The sequence below is a fragment of the Gobius niger genome (genome assembly GCF_951799975.1).
Source record: "Gobius niger genome assembly, chromosome: 3".
Lineage (NCBI taxonomy): Eukaryota > Metazoa > Chordata > Actinopteri > Gobiiformes > Gobiidae > Gobius > Gobius niger.
Genome location: NC_136854.1, coordinates 31,356,871 through 31,372,126, shown reverse-complemented (window position 1 = coordinate 31,372,126; position 15,256 = coordinate 31,356,871). Strand labels below are relative to the sequence as shown.

Sequence of the window (15,256 nt, the reverse complement as noted above, 5' to 3'; positions counted from 1 at the left end):
CTGAGACTACATTGTCAGATCAAGCCAGATCGTCTTGATATAAAGTGTTTACATAATATTTACAGAATTATGTAATTGCCATCCAAATCTGATTCTCAGACTGTGACTTAGGCTACTTAGAATCAGCAGTCCTGTTTATAGATAGGTACACTTAATCCCAGGTTACATGAAAAGTTATTGTAATGTGGCCCAATTACACGTTTAACACATTGATTGAGTGGGATGATCAAAGTCAGAAATATTTTTACACGTCTTACAATGTTAATTTCGTCGACTAAAATATTTAGTCTTAATTTTAGTCAAAGTGATATTTTTGACGACTAAAATTGGACTAAAACTAAATTAAACGTTTTTCATGAGACTAAAACTATGACTAAAATGTCCAGATATTTTAGTCGACTAAAATAAGACTAAATAAAAATGAAAAGAAGAGACTAAAATCATCCAAACTTCTATTGACCGTCTGAAAGAGCCTCATATCATGTAAATTCTCTGCCAAAGGATCAGCTCTGGGCTTTGTTCATGTGGAGCAGCTCCATGAAGCAGAGGAACAAGATTAAATATGATTATAATTAATATTATCAATGTAAAGTCGACTAAATTCGTCTTAAATTTAGTCGACTAAATTTACTAGACTAAAATCGAATTACATTTTCGTCAAAAGACTAAGACTAAAACTAAATTAAAATATGTTGTCAAAATTAACACTGACGTCTTATGATGGACATGAAGTGCTTTAGTCTTTCACTTTGTGCGTGATTTCCGTCAGCGTCGTCAAAAAGCAAAAACTATAATGAAACTGCAACACGTCGCAAACTTTGGACCAGAAATGTCCCGTCACTCGTTGGAAAACCCAAAACTGGGCGAGCCAGTGATCCAGCAGCTTCAGCACCACAAACCCGGCACAGGACAGCACGGCCAGGATCAGATATCGAAATGTCCGGTGATTCCCGAGACGAAGCTGGACTTGCACTCCCTTGTAGACCGCAAAGAGCACGTGGCAACCAAGCGCTGCTTCAAACCCGCTCTCAAACTTTATGGCGAGCCCGTAGGAGAGGATGGAGCACAGTTCAAGCATCAGTGCGTACTTTTTGGTCGATTTGCCCATGACGAAACTGATCCAAACGGGCACCCAGGCGAAAATGGGTAAAGTAAACCATTGGTCCAAAACAGCGGGAGCGCGTTTGAGCACAGCCAGACGCGTCCACTGAACAGGTGCGTAAAACACGGCCATAAACGCAAAAACCTCCCTCATGTAGCGATCCTCCTTAGTTTCGCTTTCGTGTTTTAGCAACCAGAAAAGCCCCATTAACATATAGGCAGCGTTGATCAAAGAGTTGAAAGGCATGGCGACAAAAAACGGTAAGTAGTCCACCGTTTTTTCAGCGTAGTGATCGTAAGTCAAGTCCACTTTTACATCATCAAAAAGCGAAGTGTTCGCTAACGCTACGCAAATTATAAAAGGTACAGTGACGTGAAGTAAAGCGGATTTCATTATTGTTCGTGGATGTCTTCCAATAAACGCAATGAATTCTTAATTTCCCCTTTCTGAAGCTGTTTCTTTGACAGTCCAGAGGTTGTTATTGTTCCGCATTGCAAGTCACGTGATTTACGAGAGACGTTGTGATTAGCTGCGAGTTTGCCCGTCCTGCTCAAAGGACAAGAGTACAGTACGTAATTAAATTTACCACATGCAGTAAAGTAGTTTATTGTTGCAAGAAGGAAAGTCATTATATCTCAATAACAAGCCACTATTTACACTATTAGGCTCGTTACATTTGGCTCATATTATCTTTTGTTGCACTGCCCAGGATTTTCCAGCATTCCCCAGGGTTTAAAGGCCCTGGGGAATGCCTGATATTTCTGTTTAGAAACAATGAAAGGAGGGAAGTGAATTCTAATTACTTTTGGTCCAAAACCCATTCATAATTTCCCTAACTCCATTCTAAGAGCAATTCTTTATAGGCAGGAGTCAATGAGCAGGATTCACAACTTTCAGGGGGCTTACTATACAACAACTAAATCTGATATTTCACTATTGATTAAAAACGGCGCACAAAGACACGTGTTTTGTTTCTGTCACAAGTGTTGACTCACTTAATTCCCTTCAAGTTTTTAACGTTGCATGTGTAGGTTATGTAACAACGTCTCAACCCTCACCTATCAAAATTCCCCATCAGGTTCAATCTTCGAGGAAGATTAGCACTTGCATTGTCATGAGCAAAGGAACTCGTCAAGTGAGTTTTGCTCTATGAACATCAAGCATGAGGAAAAAAACCAAAGGAGACAAACTTACTGGAATAACTGTGACTTGTGACAGTCACAGGACCCATAAGGCAGCACAGAGAGGAGACATCAGGTAAGACACTTAAAACTCTATTGAAACACTCCATGCTCAAGAACTGGAGTGTTTTTTTATGTGTTTTTTATTTTATTTATATTATAAGTGTTTGAATGAGTTCTACGAGCAGTTTTTTTGCAGGTGAGAAGAACGTCTTAGTTCCTGCACATAACCAGCAGTCACAATATTCTTCGCTTTAGACGCGATAAATTTCTGCTAGTGTCGTTGGTTAAAAAGTTGTTTTAATAACAAGACGTTTTCAGCTGTGTTAAAAAAAAATAATATAGTAGTATATAGTAGTAATATAGTGTAACAACTTACTCACCAACACTGGTCCTATGTGTTGATACATTATTGGATTAACCTTTTGTTATTGAATGTTTCCCTTATTAGATCATTAATTTTATTCTTGACAAAAAATGACATACAATCTCCTGCAGAAGTAACTTTACCAGCTCCCCCTGGCCTGAGAAACACTCTTTTTGTCATGAGTTGTGTCTTCACAAGTCTGGGCTGGCCAAAACTTCAGAAATATTCCTCCACCACCAAGTGTCACTGAATGATCAAGATTGGCAACAATTTTAGAACATGTGTTTCATTTGTGTTAAGGATTGCGTTGAGAATGAAGAAGGTGCGGCTGGAGCAGAAGCCTCGCGCGGTGTCGGACAGCGCTGAGATGAAGCAGCGCCTCGATCAGGAGAAGCCTCACTTCAGGCAGCGGAGTCTTAGTGATGTTTTTGCCGTCTTTTCAAAGAGGCAAAAAGGGACCAAGAAAGATGCCTCCACAAACACAACTCCACTGGATGAAACATACGCATGGCCAACAGTTCCCCCAGCCTTACCGGCTAAGTCAAATAATTATTATCTGAACGAAGCATTGAATAAAGTGGAGGTAAATTATGAACACGTCTATCAAGAAGTCCATTTGGGGAGAAGCATGAATATTGATTCTGGGCTCTACATATCAGCAGATGAGCCGCCAAAGCAGGGAGCCACATGGGTGAGTTGTAACACTGAGTTTTAAGGTAAATTCCAAAAAATCCTCAGCTGAGTATTAGTTACTGTAAGTTTACAATCTGTCCTGTCATCAGATGCTATTTATAATGAGGGACTTTTCCTGTTGAGATGTTTGATAAGTTGTTGGGCTGACTGGCATGGGCTGGGACTGATCACTAGATAAAATGATTGGAATGAACATCTCTTTAAAATATGTGCTTTGCTGAACCAGCGAAGTTCAGGGATAGGCAAGGCTTGATTGTTGATTTATGCAGTTGGGGACAGTGAAGACTCATGAGTCACATTAACAGGACTTTATTGGAAAAAACAGGAATTAATGGGAAATTAATTCCTGTTAATTAACTGAAGGATGTTGCTTAACAGTCGATATGAACTGCAGCATAAGAATTTGATTTAATAGTAATAGACTTAAAGGTGTATTATACAACTTTTTATGGGGGAAAAAAAGTGTATATTGTGTATATTTGACCTTTCAGTGACCCAGCGGCGTATGGGTGGTTTACCTTCCTTCCCAGCGGCCTCTAGGACGCTCCAGGACTAGTTGTTTTTTTTAGGTTTCTGGCAGGTTTTTGCTGCTGATGTATCTGTATTACGTATACCTTCGATCCAGAAAGCTAGGATGAAAAACAAAGGCGCCAAGCCATACAGCCACTGGGTCACTAGCAGGTCAAAATATATATTTTTCAAAAGTCACCTAAAAAGTTGTATAACGCACCTTTAAATATCCATGGAGAGATAAAAAGTGTGTGAGAAATCATAACTGTGTCTGACCACAAGGGTTTGAAGAGGACAAAGAATGGCTTCTGTATCGAGCTGGTGTAGGGTCACTGGGGATGTGTGCAATATTACAATATCATATTGTTTTTAGAATCTGTGCCTTGTCTCAGTCTGTGGAGACTTTTTAAATTGAGGTCTGTACTGTTAAATGCAGCTCTATGCTTAGACACAGGCGTCTACTGTTCCCGCCCACTCCTCCTATTTGTCAGTATCAGTCAGGGTCTGAGTGAGTGACAGGCAAATGTAACCAATCACAGTTAAGTGTGATAAAACAAAATCATGCTATAATATTTTGTCATTTTTCCCACCAACCAAAATGGGTGAAGTGTTCCTCCCTCGTGGTCGTCCTGCCCAGCCATGTATGTCTTTGCACAACTTGTCCCTTTACAGTTTTTTGAAGTGTCCTGCCTAAAGAAAGACACAACAAAGGCATCATCAGTCAGGGCTGGGAACAAACGGCCATTCGATTGGGTTGCCACTGCTGATATCAGTAAATGTTTACCAAATAGTTAAAATACAGGGAACATACCTCCTACAATAAGCCATTTCAGACAGTTGAAAACATTAATACTATAAGGATTTTTTCCATTGCCTTGAAAAAGCACAATGTCTTATGTAAAGTATTGTTAATGCAAAAACAAGAACTTGCACCATATTTTTCACTCATTTCTTAACTGTGTTGCAGGAAGAGAATGAAGACGACACAGATGAGGATTCAGAGGACGAGGGCGCTGTGGATGGACCGCCCAGAACTACGACGACGACTCACAAAAGAAATACTTCAGGCTGGAGGTGAATGATGACTGAGTGATCTGTTAATAATAACTTTTGATCTTGTGTATTTTCATAATCATGAAGTTGTGTAATAATAGTGAAATAGGGCTGTGCTTCCCTTCTAGGGATAGCTAGTACTTAAAAAGAAGGTGAAACTGAATAGTATTGCAATATTATGTTCAAAAGTAAGCTATTCAAAAGATATTTAGCAGTAAAAAAGTATACGTTTCAAAGCTTAGTTTTAAATACAGCACATTATGTTTTGATAAATTAAAGATTGGAATAAATATGTCTTTGGGTCACAGCTTGCAGTCCTATGGTGATTATGCCATACACGTTGGGAACCACTGCATACAGAGAATAGACTCATATCCTTCTTTCGTCCATGCTCCGTTTTGTAATTCGATTGTGTTTTCTTGTTCCTTTGCAGCCTTGGATCGTTCCACATCGGCACTCCAGTCGAACTAATCAATGAGGTCCTGACCGGGGAGGAATGGGCACAGTTTTTGGAAGAAAATCTGAAATTTTCTGCAGATACGATTCTTCCCGCCTCTCAATATACTTATGAACCTATTACGGACACAGGCAAGAAAGCTGTGGACGACAACTCAACAGAGGAAGGAACAAAGTCAATGGGTTTGTTATAATTTTAAATGTCTTGACTCAATAAAATAGGGGAACAGGTTGTTGGTGTGAGAGAAGAAGGTGCAGAAAGGAGCAGATGATTCAATGTAAATGTATCTTTTTCTTTGTGAACAGGCTCCAGTATAGATGACATTATAAAATCAGTGCAGATTATCGAGGAAAAAGTGGAAGCGCCTAAGGTTTGTAACTTTTTGAAACAACTATAACAAAGACAGTTGTTGCTTTCGTCCACTCACACCCAAAATTGATTATGATTTAATAAACACAACAGGCCAAAAGGAAGTTGTGATCTGAAAACCATCTCTGTTCAGGTCCTGGAAGAGGAGCCGGAGTCGCCTCATCTCCTGCCTCCTAAACTGACCCCGTCCTCTGCAGTTGGAATTGACAAACGTTTTAGATCCTCCATCTTTTATAGATACAAGCTCCCACCTCAAGGACAAGAGCCACCACCGGAAACACCCAAGGTACCGCAAATCTTAATAGGGCGGTTAAATGAAATAAATAGAATGGACTTTAACAATATCTATAATAAGATTCTAGATCTAGAATGAATTGTTTTACAGCAGTGGAAAGATTATAGTATTATAGTGGACCACATTCCAGTATTTCAGTTTTTTTTTTCAGTTTTTTTTTTAAGTGACTCCATGCAACATTACACCCAATAAATAGAATGAAATAAAAGCATTTATTTTATCACAGATTTTTATTCCTGTAAACTAATGTGTTGGGACGTCTCCGGCTCATCACCATGGGGATGCCTAAAGCTGACAAATATGACATTTAAATAGATTAGGGCCTCATCCACATCCATTCTTTGATTACCTACTGAAGCGAGTATAGAACTTTCTGTATTACGCAGTGTGCCTTTAAAGTGAGTCTACAAATTTGTCGGTGCGTTAGACTGGAGCAGTTATTCTCAACCAAGGTGGTTACCACCATCTTGAGAGCCGCAGGACTGCTTTGAATTGGTCACCTAGAAAACAGAACAATAATGGTAATCTATACCATTAAAAAAGCATTTCTTTTAAGTTACTTGAGGTCAAACAACCAAGTAACTTGGTCCGTGGACCCAACAGTCATCAAAACTTGGAATCTAAATATGTATATTTTTTGGTACTTGCGATACTATTACTATTTCAATACCAGTAATACCTGAACTTACTTATTGATACCCTACTGGCATCGTTTAACAGTATCCAGCTCTACCCTGGACTTGGCTTAAAGGAGCTATACCTGATTTCTTTTCTAGTTATGGAATGAAATTTGTTTTGTTTTGTCTTCATTAAGTATATTGTAAATTGAGACATTTGTGGGGAAAACACTGTAGATCTAATTATAAAGCGCATTTGTATCAATTTCATGAACTTGGAGGCGAGTTTTCTAGCATTCTTGTGAAAGTGGCCCTGAAAAGTGACCCTGCAAGTAGTGAAATGTGCCTATAAACATGTCCCTGTTAAGAATTGGGATGCTACAAATATGTTAGGAAGATCAGGGAAGAGTTTGCACCCCCACCAACATTTCAATTTAGTGGCTTCCTCTTTCATTGTTTGAAATGAAAAAAATCAGGTATAGGGCCTTTAAGTATTTCTAAACCACCGGGCAGGGATGAAATTAAAAATAATCATTTTCATTGCTTTAGTAAAAAAGCTGTTAAGAGCCCTATTTACTAAGAGAAGGCAAAAGAAACTCAGGAACAACAGCACAAGATAATGCATTTATGTCATGCAACTAAATACCGTAGTTACTTTAATTAATGTAACTTGAACTCATTACTGCCATCTGTGGTGTTTCTCTTTACAGTCTGGTGCTTTGATTCTGGACAAAATAAAGGCGAAGCTGAGGAAGCCATCTGTATAAGAGGCTCAGCTCACCTCTCCAAAGCTTTTAGTCATCTGTAAATACACGCCGAAGACGAGAGAAAAGCTGTGGACGAGTGGGAGAAGAAGTGAGCTAAAAATGCACTTTAATTAGCCCTCGTTCCTGCTTTAAACTGTCAACCTGTTATATGTGACATTGTGTTTTGTTGCTAAAAACCTCTGATCACAAGCACTTTAAAATGTAAGCACCACCCCCGGAATAAATGTGAAATTATGTTGAAAATTTGTATGATGAACTGTATTTTCTTTACCCTCTCTTATCTGTGAAAAAAAAAAACTCGCACTACTCCATTATTTAAATATTTATTACAGTATTCCCCCAATACACCGATGGAAATAAACATGTACCATTTATCTGTGACGTGCTCAAATTCTACAATACAGTAAAACTTCACAGTCTTTTGTTTCATGAAATCTTGAATATTCACAAAATGTTATAAACTATTCAATAATAAAAAAAAACATTACCTAAAAGAGTAGAGCAGAGATCTTTCTGTAGCAAACGTTCAAAACACACATTGCAGCGCATCAAAGCTCACGCACAAACTCTCAGAATACAGGTAGAAACACCTTTAATGCTTACGACTTCTATCTTCTTTTTGTGCCTCCAAACCCTGCAAAAAGAAAAGGGGGTTAAGGGTATTTTACATATCCCTATGCCTATATATTCCTGTATATTTTTAAAACAGGAAATGAGTTATAAAACACTTAAAATTCTGACCTGAAGCGGTCCTTGTTCCGGAGGAAGACGAGGAGGAGTGTGAGGAAGAGGAGGGTCTGGGGAAACTGTCATTGTGGCCGCCGTAATAATGTCCATAAGACTGACGAGGCTGGGTCCTGAGACAAAGCAGTAAAACCTGTTAGTTATTATCTCTTATTTCTTTTTAGAGTTAATATTTCATTTACAGACTTAAAGGAATAGGCCACCGTTTTTACATACTAAGATATGTTCTTACCTCACTTTAGACGTGTTAATATATCCCCGTCTGGTCTTTGTCCGTGCGCTCTGCCAGACAAACGGAGCACATACGCAGCCTCTCCCACATGTCACATAGCTCCGAAAAAGCTCACGATAGAAGCTACCAAGCTCTTCCACGAGTTCCCTATTTAAATAAAGTTACGTGAAGTGTTTTCATGCGAAGTATATTTACACAGAAATGTAGCATGTCGATTTTATAAGCAAATAAAAAGGGGGACTATATTGTGAGGCGTACTGATACGAGGAGCACAGCGTCCGCGCAGTAACTCCTAAAGACTTCCCCCGCTCACTTCCGTCAATAGCCTTTAGGAGTTACTGCGCGGACGTTTTACTCCTCGTATCATTACGCCTCACAATATAGTCCCCCTTTTTATTTGCTTATAAAATCGACATGTTACATTTCTGTGTAAATATACTTCGCATGAAAACACTTCACGTAACTTTATTTAAATAGGGAACTCGTGGAAGAGCTTGGTAGCTTCTATCGTGAGCTTTTTCGGAGCTATGTGACATGTGGGAGAGGCTGCGTATGTGCTCCGTTTGCCTGGCAGAGCGCACGGACAAAGACCAGACGGGGATATATGAACACGTCTAAAGTGAGGTAAGAACATATCTTAGTATGTAAAAACGGTGGCCTATTCCTTTAAAAGGTTTAAAATGAACAGGGTACAGTAATAATTAAAGTACACTTTCACTCTACTTATTGTACTTTTATAAAACAAAAATGTACAAAGCTGCATTGAACAATCAAATGAATGCATGTCTCTCCACTGACCTCTGTTGACCAAACAGATACCCCAGCAGCCCTCCTGTTCCCATCCCGGTCCAAAAGCCTCCTCCTCCTAATCCTGCTCCAGCGTTGCGATTAGAGCGCCCCCCGGTGTACGGATACTGGCCCTGTGTGTAGTCACTGCGGAAGCCGTAGTCCGGGTTTTCTCCTGGAGAACCTGCGTAAGAGCAACACAAATTGAGCACTTTAAATTGCATTTAAAAGGGACTTTTAACGCGTTAGTATTGAATAAATACTACAGCTGATTTGGTGTGCCTCGGATTTCTATTGTACTTCTACACACGAGGGACCAACCTTATAATAACGTGGTTTAAAGCTCAAAAAAGTTGATTTTGTATCGGTCTTCTTTAATATGTTATTACACAAAAGATGCAAATAAGGAACAAAAAAGACACCTCCAAGACACTGCTCTTCCAGTTTCCCATAAACTATGCTTGCTCAGTCAATTCAGTGCATTCGTGATGTACCTCCTGATGATGTGTAGTCAGGTTTGAATCCCGGCGGAGGAGGCGCTGAGGCGGATCCATGGTTACCGTCTCTGGGGTTCGGTCCCTGGCCGGAGTTTCCGCTGAGGAACACTTTGTAGACGCCAAACGCGATCAGCAGCAGCACCACCACCACCAGCATCCCGCCTGAGTCCTCTCCCCCCGACGGGTATGAGCTCTGTCTCTGCTGCTGCTGCTTATGACCCGAGAAACCGTTGAAGAAACTGGAGGCAAAGGCTGTCAAATAATGGAGATTTAATTAAAATAATAGTTAGCACTTTACTTAACAGCAGTAATGGTAGAGTATTAGGATAGAAATGGCTTAGTACCTAGAAGTGTAATAACAGCAAGAGTAATAAACTGTCAGGAAATGTGGTCAGGATTTTCTGGCAATATTCTGAAAGCCGGGGCTGCAAAGAGCATTATCCCTTGTTATCCCTATTTACGAGCATATTTCCAACCCATTGTTTTGCAAATGCTGTTCCGGAAAGTAAAGTGCAACTGAATTTTAATGAATCATTACATAAAAACAATTGCGCGTCGATTTTGCAGGTGTTTATGCTAGAGGCTCATCATTAACGTGACTAGACAGGATGATGCTCAAGGCCACAACAAATCAATGACACTTAATGTGTTTTATGATATTGCAAAAGTCTTACTACTTGTGCAATATAAAGCACTGTGCAGTCTATTTCAAAATGTTAGTAATAAGTTTGCACAACTATAATTATGAGACATTTACACCACGTTTTAAGTGTCTTTTGCCATGCACTGTACCTCCAAATCCGCGCTGGGATCCGCCCTGAGATCCGCCCTGAGATCCGCCCCAGCTGCCTTGGCTCTTTCTGCGGCCCTCCTCCGTCAGCTCCAGGGAGTACTCCAGCCCACAGGAGCCAGTCAGGACGTACTGGTCAGACGGGTGGCTGTATCCCTCACAGCTCACCTCGATGCGGCCAAAACGATACGCATTGTCCATGTCCGTTTTGCACTCCCACTGCAATAAGAAAATTATTTGATTCAACATTTGTCCAATTGTGTCCATTCTACATTTCTACAGAAAACTTTACTATTTGCTTGATGCATAAAGTGCTTTAAAAACAAAACTTGCCTGATGTTCATCTTAAATTAGACATTTCTAAAACATGACTTGACCCATTGCATATTACATCGTCTCACCTGTACGTCGACCCCATCCCAGCCTTTGTTCTGGCACTGGACGACCTCCGGAGCGAAGGCGTGACAACCGGCCGTGCCACCCACACACTGCAGCTGGGGCATCGGGCTGCTCCTGCGCCCTGTGGTGTAGCGGCCCTTATAGAGAGTCAACACCTGGATGTCCCGCAGCAAAACACTCCCTGTGGAGGAGAGAGATAAGGATTACTCTGAACTAGGGCTGCAACGATTAATCGATAAAATCGATTAACTCGATTAGTAAAATGCTTCGAACATTATTTTCCCGCTTCGATTATTCGCTTTATTAATATTTCTCATTAAAACCGCATGAAACGGGGCCGCCTACGCGCCCGGAACCTTAAGTGGCGCTTGTTTCCGCACGGCCGCTTCTCAAGAGCACAGCTCTATGGTTGTAAACAACAGAGCGGAGCTAAACCTCGTAGCCGGGCAGAGCCAGGTAGCGGAGCAGAAAACCAGGCTGTTGTAATCATCAAAACACGGCTCAAACAAGAAGAAACTCCGCAACGAGAGGCGAAGACAGGACGGAGGCGAACGAGGCGAAAGGACACGGCTCCCCCCGCTCCGCTACCGCCACAACAATACTGACAGCTGCATCAGTGATGATTTACCATCAGGACGATCTACACTTTCATCCACTGTTACTTCAGTGTGACATAAGGTAAGGTATGATGGCGAACTCATCTCCCCCCCCCCCCCCCTCACCAAACACAGACTTTTACATCCTACTGTATCTACTTCTCCGTTGCTGCAAAGTTTTTTGCGCTAAATATCTTTACGCTGTAGCTACGATTTAAATTAAGATAAATCCACAGATCTACGTAGAGTGACCACCTGTCCCTCTTTTGACTGTCCTGCAGAGCCCTGTCGTTCTCTGTTCCTCCTGCTTCCACTTTTTTATTGAAGCGACCTCATGATTTTTTTGATGATCATTATTTTTTACATCCAACTGCTTTGTAATATATCTGTTGCTCAGTGCTAAGTGTTTTTTTAGTGGGATTAAAATGCCTGATCTATAAAAAATAATACTACTAATTTCTCTGTTCTTCAACGTTCTGCCAAATTGTCCCACTGGTCTGTTTAAACTATTTGAGGTGGTCACACTATTTTAAAAGCAGAATAAAACTCCAGCACAGTCACACTGTCTCATCCGTACTTTAAAGTTTTGCAAATTGACACATTGATCCCTGCTATGGCAATACTATGACAAAAATAATTAAAATGTTTCTCCTCTTTTAGGAAACTCCTCTGGTTGAGATCCCGGCAAAGAAATCAGTCACCTGAGCTTCAGCAGAACATTTCAAGATTCTGTCTCCAATCAGGACCTACTTCACTTGAATAAGAATAAAAGTCCTCATTTAAAAGACACTCTGAAGCTGCTCTCTCTCCTCATCATGGACATAAGGACAGGTGTCTCTTTATGAGAGTGAAATGTTGCTGCTTTTAGGACAAACTGATAAGAAATTAAGAATAAATAAATGCTATTTCTAGTAGAAAAATCCTTTGTTTAAAACTGTTTTTTATTATCCGATTAATCGATTAATCGATGTAAATAATCGATAGATTAATCGATTACTAAAATAATCGATAGTTGCAGCCCTACTCTGAACACAATTGTACTTCTCGTCATCTTTGTTGAAAATATGATGTGAATTTGTGTTGTAGTTTTGGACACTTCCTGTTTACTTACTGTGCCTTGACATTTGCATAGAAATGTTCAACGGTTCTTTGGTTGAAATGCTTGAGAATTGTATTAAGCTAAAGCTGGGGTACCTGACATGTTGTTGTTGTAAAGTATTTTTGCCACCTCAGAGTATGTCGTAAACACAGCAAAAACAGACCATGTTGCATTGTCTTCACCTAAATATTTATTGAACGATGAAAGATTATTCATTTGCTTGAACAATGTGGATGTGCAGGAGGGATTGGTACAGCTAGATATCAGTTTGGGGCAACAAAAAAAGTTTGGACAGGAAAAATCAGGTACCCCAGCTTTAAATGCATCAGTCAACCAAATGAACCATTCCGCCAAAAAAATATTTCTATGGCCAAACATGAGGTACAAATACATTAGATTCTTTATTTCGATAACCCACAGTAAGAATATCTATGTTTTTAGTTTCATGATTTCATGCTCCGTAGCGTTGCTTTAAGAATAGATCTGTAATTATTTGAAATAATCCTGGAAAAAATATATATTATGTATATACAATGTACATTATGTATATATTATGTATATACAAGAAAACTGTTGATTGAACTTGATTACCTAGAAGCTTCAACTAGGTTAGCTACCGTAGCCATTTGAACAGCTATATGCAAAAATGTTACCTGCCTCTTACAAAAATATAATAAATTAAACGCTACAAAATGCAAGCTTGAAGAGTTTAATACACAAGTGATTTTCACGTATAAAGGTCTGCAAGTTTAGAAATTTGGGTTGGGTAACATTACTAACAATAATTACTAAGGGGAAAGAAAAAATAAGAAATGCAAAGTGGAAACAAATGATTTCAATAATGCAGGAAGTAACTTAGCTCGCTTAGCTAACGTTAGCGTTAGACTTACCGTCATTCCAGCTGCAAACAGGCTCCCACAGCAAAAACGCGATCAGAATTACTAATGACCCCTTCATGTTTAAAAATTCAACCCTAAACGTTGTTGTAATCCAACATTTGTGTCTCCACTCACTCGATGGTAAAAACGAAACACCTCCGTTAGAAACTTTACAGAGACTTCCGGGTTACGTCATATGTTGTTGCTTTCCTGGGCCAATCAGAAACGTGCACGACTGGCTCGCTAAACAAAACTGATGCAAATAAATGGAAAGTTGTGGACTATTGCCTCTGTTTACATCAGATACACGAAATGAAAATATACTGAAGAAATATGATGACCTGGTGTGGTAATAATTGAGCATGACGCACTTCAGTTCATAAAAAAATAATACTTCCCACCAATAAAATAAAAAAGAGAAAGAAAATAAAATCAAGTAATATTTTGTATGGCAAAGAAGCATTTAGGCCTGTGCACGAATTCCATTGAAGCTCTGGTCCCCAAAGTGGGGGAGGCACTGATCTGGGGGTCCCCAAGATGATTCATTTAAAAAAGAAAAATATTGACCCTGTACGAAATATCATGCTTAATTGAAAACTGCATATTGTGAACTGAGGCTATTTTTTTCTTTAATCTTTATATGATATTAAACCAGACTTCTATCATTGTTATGGGTCCTGAATTGTGTACATGGTAATTTTGGAGGGCCCGGCCTGAAAAGACTGGGAACCTCTGCATTGAGGGACACATTTCAAAAAGTAATCACGATTTAGAATGTGATAATAATGTCAGGTGGAGGGCAGGGGCCAATACAACTCTATGGGAGAAATGCACATTTTGTAAAAAATCTCCAAAACAAAAATTGACAAATGTTTTTGCGCGTCAGTATTTGACAGTGACTGGATTCACAAACCTGAAACCTAATTTTTTTTATCTCTGAAAGTCATTTCTACTGGACAACATCACGCTCATGTTTTCGAATATTGTCACCACTTTTTGGAGAAAATAATTGGACATTTGTTCATATGTGACGGAAGAGACAATGAACATTGTGACAGTTTTTGTTTCATGTGGATTCTTCCAGTAATTACTGAAATATAAGCCAAAAACAAAGACATAAACATGTTGTCAGTTACCACAGTTACCACAGTTACCACAGTTACCACAGTTACCGTCATCAATATTGCCCTCCACCTCAATTTTAAACTGTAGGCTCTTTAGAATGTTGTGATGTCACCTGAACGCTACCTATTAACTTTTATTGACTATTATAGTCACAATAGTATTCTTTATTGTTGTTGCTAACATAACCACAGTCAAATCCACGTCTTCCTCTAATACTTCTAAAAGTTTATTTCTTCTAACCCGTGTTATGCAACTACTTTCTCAATCAAAGCCACAAAGGAATGAACTGGGTAATAGTTGTCAAACTTGCAACACCACGTACAGCCTCACAAGATATTTCTCCTCCCATGTGCCATCCACCATGTCTGGATTTAGATGAATCAGGACTAACAAGAGTCTAAAGTAGACCTAGAAACTAGGTCTATACCAGAAAAACAACAACACCCAAATTAAATTCCCCATTAAATACAAATGAAAAATCTATTTTAAATGAATTATAGTGAGTCAAACTTGTAGAGGACAGACAACACAAATGACCAGTTTCTTTAGTTTTGTTGAAAAAATGGGGGAAAGTCAGTCATGTTTGGATTTTGGTGTATCATTTTAATGTACTCTCACAAGTTGGTGAACAAGGTACAAGTTTTGTCGCTCACGTTACTAAATCACACATCCATTGATAGTATAAATAGCCAACCTAAA

The 15,256-nt window shown here is 39.4% G+C and overlaps 3 protein-coding genes across 3 annotated transcripts; 1 reads left to right on the top strand and 2 right to left on the bottom strand.

The window, feature by feature from the left end:
- Window positions 1-716: 716 nt before the first annotated feature.
- tmem187 (transmembrane protein 187) lies at window positions 717-1,522 on the bottom strand. The gene has a single exon (XM_079553202.1). It carries the CDS (start codon window positions 1,493-1,495, stop codon window positions 737-739), a length of 759 nt encoding a protein of 252 aa, XP_079409328.1. The 5' UTR covers window positions 1,496-1,522; the 3' UTR covers window positions 717-736.
- Window positions 1,090-7,631, top strand: LOC306960724 (uncharacterized protein). The gene is made up of 8 exons (XM_079553201.1): window positions 1,090-1,215; window positions 2,181-2,359; window positions 2,951-3,341; window positions 4,821-4,927; window positions 5,340-5,545; window positions 5,669-5,733; window positions 5,866-6,018; window positions 7,355-7,631. The coding sequence occupies exons 2-8, from the start codon at window positions 2,265-2,267 to the stop codon at window positions 7,409-7,411; spliced, it is 1,074 nt and encodes a 357-aa protein (XP_079409327.1). The 5' UTR covers window positions 1,090-1,215; window positions 2,181-2,264; the 3' UTR covers window positions 7,412-7,631.
- Window positions 7,632-7,911: 280 nt separating this feature from the next.
- Window positions 7,912-13,624, bottom strand: saraf (store-operated calcium entry-associated regulatory factor). The gene is made up of 7 exons (XM_079553203.1): window positions 13,445-13,624; window positions 10,862-11,040; window positions 10,463-10,679; window positions 9,668-9,922; window positions 9,186-9,357; window positions 8,153-8,268; window positions 7,912-8,045 (listed from the first exon to the last, which is right to left on the bottom strand). The coding sequence occupies exons 1-7, from the start codon at window positions 13,509-13,511 to the stop codon at window positions 8,020-8,022; spliced, it is 1,032 nt and encodes a 343-aa protein (XP_079409329.1). The 5' UTR covers window positions 13,512-13,624; the 3' UTR covers window positions 7,912-8,019.
- Window positions 13,625-15,256: the final 1,632 nt, after the last annotated feature.